At 53.1% G+C, this 8,654-nt stretch overlaps 1 protein-coding gene across 1 annotated transcript; it reads left to right on the forward strand.

Moving 5' to 3' along the window:
• On the forward strand, positions 1-4,331 carry NCLIV_044460 (putative DNA-damage inducible protein; the record flags this gene model as incomplete). The annotated part of the gene is made up of 7 exons (XM_003881368.1): positions 1-25; positions 488-617; positions 1,319-1,569; positions 2,033-2,379; positions 2,668-3,157; positions 3,465-3,747; positions 4,205-4,331. 7 exons carry the CDS (start codon positions 1-3, stop codon positions 4,329-4,331), a joined length of 1,653 nt encoding a protein of 550 aa, XP_003881417.1.
• Between the last annotated feature and the right edge of the window lie 4,323 nt (positions 4,332-8,654).

Below are 8,654 nucleotides of genomic sequence, written 5' to 3' on the forward strand. Positions count from 1 at the left end.
ATGCAGATCTCCATTGCTTCCGACGGTACGCAGCGACTCGTGTTTTCTCTCGTATGGTGGGACACTCTGTCTTTGTCTTGCGTCTTTCGTCTGCTCTTTCGCGCGACTTGTTCTCGTCCAGCGTTTTCGGTCTCAACTTTCGTGTGCGTCGGACCCTGCACACTCCCCCGATGCAAAGCCCATTCAGCCCCGTACTTGCGCTTGAATACACGGAAAGACACATCCCTACAGATAGAGATGCAAAAACGCAACTTTACAGCTTCGTCTCACGTTGTCTAGGAACATGCTGGGGGGCCGTCTACGCGTGCCCATCAGGGTAGGCAGCTGCAGGTCTTTTCCCGCCTATTCGCCATTCTCGTGATCCACCTGAGGATATATGTATATATATACATATATACATGGTTACGTGTACGTTGTATGTGTACGTTGGCATATGAATGCTCCGTGTACGTACATTGGGTCGACCACGAGCAGTTTTTTTTTTCAGACACTGGCACCGTCTTCTCGCTGGAAGTGAGCGAGGGGACAACTCTCGACGCTCTCAAGGCGCTGATTGAGGCAGAGACGCAAATTCCTCCTGGCGAGCAACAGCTCCTCGTGGACATGAAGCCCATCAGGTGAGCTGCGCTTTTTAGACTTTCTAACACAAAAGCATCTGTCACTGTACATGCAATAAGAAGTCACATAAGCGTGCATTTAAACATATATACTCCTGTATACACACGTATGTATACAGCCACACACATACACATGGGTATGTATATAGTCAGGTATTTAAGCTTATGCATCGAGTCATGTATATAGATATGTCGATATACAGGCGTTTCTTCATGGATTTCTGGGCTCAGGCAGTCCTCCAAATGCGAACGCGTGTGTTTTTTCGCCACTGCGAAAAACACGACGCTCCAGAGAAAAGCGTCTGTGTCGATACACTTGCATGCGGGTGCCCTCTGCAGTGCCCAAGTGTCTCCGTGTAGGCATGTATGCAATAACAATAGCGACTGGTGCACTTAGAGACGAAGAAAAACAATCATATATATGTATCAGCGGATCTCCATATATGAATATATATATATATATACGTGCCTGGTGGTAGGAGGCCTCGCAAGCATGTTTACCGAAAAAATGAAGCCGCTTTCCTATTCGTTTAAGCCGAAGACTCTCTATATGAATACCCATATATATATATATATATATATATATATAGATATTCATATGGGTGCATGCTTGGACACTGGTATATGAGTGAAAACGCTTTCCCTGTCCGAGTGGCTTGTCCCATCTCTCCCAGCTGTGTTTTTTTTTCTTCTATTTTCAGCAGCAATGCTACGACCATTGGCGCCGCGGGCATTCCAGATGGGAGTATGATCCTTGTTGTTCGTCGCCATGCACGGTCTGTCGCTGCTCCCGCTGCGTCTGGGCGCGACGCTGCAGGGCCCGGCTTGGGCTCCACGGGCGCGATCGCGCCTCCTGTCTCCGGGGCAACCGGAGGGAGGCGACAAGCTGGGTCGACTGGCGCACGGCGGGAGCAGCAAAGTCTGCAGTCGCTCTTTGACTTTTCGAGTACGCGTTGATTCAGAGAAGAGCTCCAGGGCGAGCAGAAACCAGCCAGGATACACCGTGAAGTTTCAGAGGAAAGAAGGGAATGCGACAAAGTTTATGATGGATGAGGAGACGCAGGGGCGTTTCTTTCTCTGCCTGTGCCGTTGGTTTTGCACCTCGGAAAATCTTTCTTTCGCGCTGTCTTTTCCGATTTCTCCCTTTTTCCTGGACGTTTCCGGTCTCTCTTCCACCCCCGCGTTTCTTCACCCTCTTCTCTCCTTTGTGGGGCCCTCCTCTCGTAGTGCGCCTTCCTTTTCTCTTCTTCGCCTGGTCTTCCGCCTGACCCTCACTGTCTCCGTCCTTCCTCTCTCCCGTTCTTTCGCCTGTCTGTTTTCTCTGTCTTCACTTCTCACCTCTGTCGGGTCCTTTCACCTCCTCGCGGTTGTGTGCTACCTTTCCGTGGCCCCTCTGATTTGCTGCGGCTGCGCAGACATTGTTGTGAAGGACGGGCGCGCAAAGACGCACGCCCAGCAGCGCGACACCACTCCGCGGCCGTCGCGTGCTCCAGCGGACGAGGCCTCTTCGGGGGCGCCCGCCGCAGGCAGCGAGCGAACGGCTTCTCTCTCCGACGAAGAGTACCTCAAGCAACAGGCTCAGACACTCATCAACGTCTGCACGACTCAAGAGGCGACTCTCGGCGTCTTGGCCCTCGAAAACCCCCCCCTCGGCGACGTGCTGCGAGAGGCAGTGCAGGAAGCCAAAGAAGGCCACGGCAAGAACGACAGTTTCGACAAACTCGTGGAGCACTTGAGGAAACAGCTGGACGAACGGAGAAAGGTGAGGCCCGACGAAAGCCAAGAACAGAGACAGGAAGCAGATCGCGAGAGAACCAAACCAAGAGAGGAAGAGAGAGATGAAGACGGGCCTCGTTTGGCGCCTCACGTGTGAGAAACGCCGAGCGACCATTCCTGTTTTTCTGTTTTGCCCGTCGATCTGGTGCGCCCTTCCTTGTGGCTGCTCTATCTCTCCAGCGTCTCCACTTTCGCTTTCCTGTGTCTCGCTGGGCTCTGTTTTGCACCTGCTTCCCTCCCGGCTTTTTGTCTTCTCGGTCGCCTGCGTCTCCAGGCGGAAGAGTCCCGACTGCAACAACTGAACGCTGCGCTGGCAGACCCCCTTTCGGCGGCGGCTCAGGAGTTCATGATGAAGGAGATCCGCGAGAAGCAGGTCGAAGACAACTACCTTCTCGCGCAGGAGCATCTGCCAGAGGCGTTCGGCTCCGTGTACATGCTCTTCATCGACATTGAAGTGAACGGAGTGCCCATCAAAGCCTTCGTGGACAGCGGCGCTCAGAGCACCTTCATGTCTTACACGTGCGCGGAGAAATGCAGCCTCCTGCGTCTGATGGACACGCGATACCGCGGGGTGGCTCAAGGCGTGGGGAAGACGGAAATTGTCGGGAAAATCCACTTGGCCACGCTCAAGATCGGCCAGCGATTCTTCCCTTCCAGCTTCACGGTCCTCCAGGACAACAAAGTCGAATTCCTCTTTGGGCTCGATCTTCTGCGGCGGTACCAGTGTTGCATCGACCTGAAGAAAAACGTTCTGCGCATCGACGGTGAGTTGCGTGAGAGAAGAAAGGTTTTCAGAAATGGAGGGCTAGGGGTCTCCACGCTTTTGCCTTGACTCTAGAGACGGTTACTGAACCTCGACAGGTGCCTCGAGCCAGACAAACGACGGCGGGGCTGTGCGCGGGGCGGCGAGGGAGGCAGAGAAGCCGGCAAGGCTGGGACAGATACGCACGGCAGGCGACGTGGAGAAGGGAGCACGAAAACCGAGGAAGAAGACGGAGAGACGCAGTGACGGCGGTTTAAAGTGACGCGAGTTTGCACGCTGGTTCTACACAGAAGCCTGTCTTCTTTCAGACGACGAAATCCCGTTCTTGAGTGAAAAAGACATCACCAAGGGCATGTTCGGCCGGGCCGATACACCCAACAGCCTCGGCTCTCCAACCGCAACCTCCGCAGGCGAAGACAAGAAAATGGACGTTGATCCTTCCGCTTCCTCGTCTTCTTCCGCTTCCTCGTCTTCTTCCGCTTCCTCGTCTTCTTCCGCTTCCTCGTTTTCTTCCTCTTTGCCGTCTTCTGGGCCTCTGAGACAGCAGAGTACAACCAGCATGGATCCGCAAGTCGAAGCCAAGGTGCAGCAGTGAGTGGGCAGAAAAAGAAAGGAAGTGGATCTGAGGCGAAATGGGGAAGATCAAAAGGTGTGACAGGACCACCGGAGGAATCCTTCCCGTCGTTTTCTCTTCGAGAGATGTCTGTGTTTTCTGGTTTTTTGAAGCGTCGCCCCTGTTTCCCTTTTTTCTGTGCTTTTCTCTCTTGCGGCCGGTCTTTTTGCCTAGGGTTTTCTCTTTGCCCTCGTCTCGCCTGTTTAGTGGGGATGCTCTGTCGGTACTCTTACTCTGCTTATGCAGTCCTCCAGCAAGTCGGTTCTTTTTCAGCCGCTGTTCCTTCTCTCTTGCCAAGTTCGTCCTTCTCAGCTTCGTGCAGCTTGCGCACTTTGCTTGTTTTCCTGTCTTGACTTTCTTTCGGCTGCTTCCCGCTGCCCGTCCGCCTCGTCCATTTTCTCCCAGAACGCATCTTGCTTTTTGCGTTTTTGTCAGACTCGTGGACCTCGGTTTCCTCCGCACAGACGCTGTGGACGCTCTGTCCATGGCCGGCGGAAACGTCGAGGATGCCGCCGCTTTCCTGTTCAACCAGCAACAACGAATCCAAGGAAATCTTTCTTAAACGCAAAACTGCACTCCTCGATCCGCTTGGACCTACTTACATATCCCCGTATGTCAAACCGGATGTACACAAGAGTGGGGGAGTTGTATACATGTGTCTACACTTTACTGTGTTTCGGCACAAATGACCCGTATCCCCGCGTGTGTGTCCGGCCAGTAAACATACACGTCGACATCTGTATGCTTACTGAATCTACGGATAGATATGTATATTTGCACGTCATTGTTGATATTGGGTTCGGATCCGGCGTTTCGCGAAGACGTCTCATTTCCAGGCATTTACTCCTTCCCAGGCAACAATGCATTTTCAAAAGGAAGTAGAAACACCCGCTTCAGCATCGAGATCTCTGAGGAAGGCCCATCTGATACAAGCAATGTGTGCGTATATGCATGCATGTTTATATGCGTGTGCTGTATGTAGTCAGGTATCTGTGTAGGTGTAGGCGAGTTGTTTTTTTTCAAAACCTTCCGGAAAACGAGGTTGAGTTTTGCTCGCGATTCTTCGCGTGTACCTCCGCATTCCAAACAGAGGGCAGCGTTCTTGATGTATGTGTACACATCTGCATTAAGCGGACGCATATGCGTTCGCGTGTGGCCGTTGCTTTGTTTTGTGATCCTGTTTTCCCGGACACATGTTGCATATCTGGCGAAACTTGTTCAGGCAGGGAAGGTTGTTGGGCTTGAGTTGCTCTTTTAAAGAAACACGGGTGTCGCTTTTCGAGTGTGTGTGTCCATTCTAATCATCGATACGCCAGTTGTGGTCTTCAAAGAGATGACGCACCTGCGAACAGTTGACACAGGGTCAGCTGGAATGCTCTCTGTACCGCTGGGCTGTGACGAACGCAGATAACGGCCAGCGGGAAACTTTGCTCCGAATAAAGAAATCTCGGAGATGTATACTAGCAGTAGCGGTGGCGGCATGTACATTTCGCACCCCCCCTCCACGTGGAACTTGCATTCTCTCGATATCACGCTGGAATCACAGTTGCTAATGACTCACGAACAGACAGGTGGGAGGATTGTGCACGTGAGAGACACTAGTGGAAACTCTGGAGACCTTTCACTTTCGCGAGTCTCTCATAACACAAGTGACGACTGTTTTTGCGCGTGGCGCTTTGTGCGCGACTCACGATTCACACACCGAACCCGGCTGGCGGTGCCTTGAGGAAATCCCGTTTCCGGCATCTTGCTTGTTGCGGGTCATGGAATACTGCGTTTTTGTTGGGACCACCTGGCTGTTCAAGGCTCGTTTCTCTCCCTTCCAGACACACATTTTTTGATCAAAGCGCGACTGAACGGTTCGCGCCTTCTGGCAGGCTGCCAACTTTTTCGTGTTCAGTTTCAACAGCAAGGACTACGGAGCGGTGATGTTTTGTCTCTTGTGCTCTACCGTCCTTCGCAAAGCAATTCGGTTCTTCGTCCCTACAGAGCGGTTCACGGAAAAATTCACCGAACCCGTTGTCGCAAGCTAGCAGGGCACAGTCCCCAGGCCAGAGCTGGCAGGGGGGTGCTACGAAAAGCATTGGGGGTTAAATCCGCTCATCGATGTGAAGTAGTGAGCAAAGGAACCCTTTCCACCCCTCCAGAAACGATTCACCCGTCTTTTTCTCCAACGTTCACCCTGGACTGCGTCGCACCGGCGGTCATTTTGGTCGGCAGCATCCCAACAGGGGGGGAGTGGACCGTGGCCGGGTCCCTCGGCAAGACGCAACTTCAGAGGCCAGCACTTCGAGCTGCAAAGTCGTTTCCTCTGGGAACAGTGGTCCTATTTAAACCGGCATGCACTCATAGAATAACTTCTTTCTGCTCTCACGTTTCTGCCTCGAGGACATGCTGGTGGAGGGTCACCTCACAGTTCGCCCCGCCACGGCTACATACGACGGCATCGCTCGAATGAGCAGCTGGGCACACTCGTCGAGTGGGAACCACCGTTGTGGATCATCCGCTGCTATCTTTTTTCGTTGCGAGAACGCGTTGCGTTTCGTGCGGTTGCCGCTCGGACGAGAGTAAGGTGAAACACGAGATGCCGCAGCACACGGTAACACTGGACAAAGAGAAACGTCAATGGCGAAACGAATTAGCACGCACACCACGTACTTTCCCGTTCCGGAAGCAACGGCTACAATGTTACCTCTACTTGCTGTCCGCGTCTTTGTACGAATTTTGTCTTGCCTAGAGACATGAAGGCTGTACTCGGATCCCGACGCGAAAAAGCTCCTTCCCCTAGCTTGCTTGCTAATCTCAAAATGCATCTGGCCTCTGGACCCTGCGTGCTAGACTCATGAGTCAACCCCGAAACTCTCTGGTTGGCGGCCTTCTTGACTTTAAAGTGCGTCTCTTCATGCCTTCATCAGCCTGTTGCCATCTACGCACTTGTCGATTGCATTGATTTCGTGTGCCCCCTCGCTGAACATTCGGTGCTGCGGAGTCGCGAGAAATTTCACTGCGTGCCTCTAGATTCTGTGAAGGGCAAATATCTCTTCAGTTGGTGGTGGCTACAGCTACCTCGCCCAGGACACCAGAGAAGGGTGAAGCAGCAGTTGATGCTTCGTCTTCAACTCCGGTCCCGTGCTACTGTCGGCCGACAGAACGCACCGACCCGTCACCTAGGCCTTTTAGACTGGAATATTGATAAGGCTGCTTGCTAAGTGGTGTGTCAGCCCTCCGGATTACGATCGAGGCGTCGTAGCGAGCCACATGCCAGCAAAGAGACCAGCCGCGAGTGGGTCAGACGTGATCGTCTGGGCATTCGGTGAGACGGGGAGCACAGGCTTACAACGACGTGTAAGCTCCAACAGAGATGGATTCTGTGGAACCTCATCATTGTGCAGCACGCACCCCGACAGCAGGGTGTTGATGGAACGTCTGTTGTGATTGCCAGGCAAGACAGATATCCTGCGTACTAGCCCACGCACCTTTTTCGAAAGATCTAGTATAGAGCTGCAAACTTGGGTGTGACGCTTTGCAGCACCGCATTCCCCTGTTGACATGCTCACTACAAAAAGAGAGGGATTACTAGCCCCATCTAGATGTTGAAAGGCGACAAATATATGAAGATGCCACTGCTTGTTGTAGGACTGTTACAGTGCGACTGAGAGTCGCGGCACGCTCGCTGGCGGAGGGCAGACCGATGGAAATGAACTTTGAATAGGCGCTGCGAGGCGTTCCATAGAGTCCCGAAGACGACGGGGTCATCCCTGACGTGGAAGGATGAACATTGGCGCTAGCTTCTTTCAGTCAACTGGCACTTTTTCCCATTATTTCGCACATTTCTCGCCGGCAACAATTTGACTGCTGCTGCGTTGGTCAACACTCTCGCCCGCCGGGGTAAGGAACCCGTTGCTCGTGCAACGGCGTGCTAGTGACCCCCCCTCCCCCCCAGCCACAGTATCCTTAACCTAAATGGGCACGGAAAAGCCGTGTGCGTGCGGACCCAGGTAACGGATGCACCGGGCCCAGAGTTTGCAGCCTTGAGTCCCCCCATGTTTGCTCCGTACGCAGCAGACGGTTTCGAGTGAGGTTGGAACATAGCGGCGGAATCCTTTCGAAACATTGAAAACATTGGGCGCGTTCTGACGCGATATTTTTTTGGTGTACCCGCTGTCGTCGGTCACCATCCGGCTCCTTCATTTACTTCACGCTCCCTGAGAAGGACCATGCGGCCCTGCCATTGTGCCTCACCGGGAGAATCTTGTTGTGTTCCTTCCATGCGAAGCTCGCGACGCACTGCGAGTAAAAGCAACAGGGGATGAGAGTGAATCTATTCGATTACAGTTTTTTCCTTCTGTTTCCCAGGAGATAGGAAAAAGCATATACGGCGGGGTCGACGGCACTCTGCTGCGGCCACTTTGCCGACCCGCTCCTGCGCTCTCGTCGTAACTCGAGATTGCCTGAGAACAGTGAAGAAAGCCCAGCGAGGCTCAAAGAGACCTTGAAACCACAAGACATGTTCAAGGACAAGAATACGTGGGCAGGAAAATGGTCGAGACGGTTTAAAGACGACTGTTGGGGATAACAAAGTAACACGGGACCGGCCGAACGGCAGCCAGCATCGGCCGGCATATGCGTTCCCTTTTAGCACAGGTGACAAGGGTTTTTTTCGGGACTGCTTCAGTGCATACACCCGCAGTCGCTCTCTGAAACAAGTCCTGCTTGGTGTCCCGGCTGAAGGACAGAAGCAGACTGATTCTCGGGGTACCTTCCCCGACTCTTACCTGCCTAGTTCGCTGCATCTCGTCAACACCCGTCCTTGTTTTGCTTCCGTCTCTTCAGCGCTCCCTCATGGCACCCTGCCTCAGCTTCACTTCTTACTTGTTTAGTTGCG

This window comes from Neospora caninum, chromosome IX (genome assembly GCF_000208865.1).
Source record: "Neospora caninum Liverpool complete genome, chromosome IX".
NCBI lineage: Eukaryota > Apicomplexa > Conoidasida > Eucoccidiorida > Sarcocystidae > Neospora > Neospora caninum.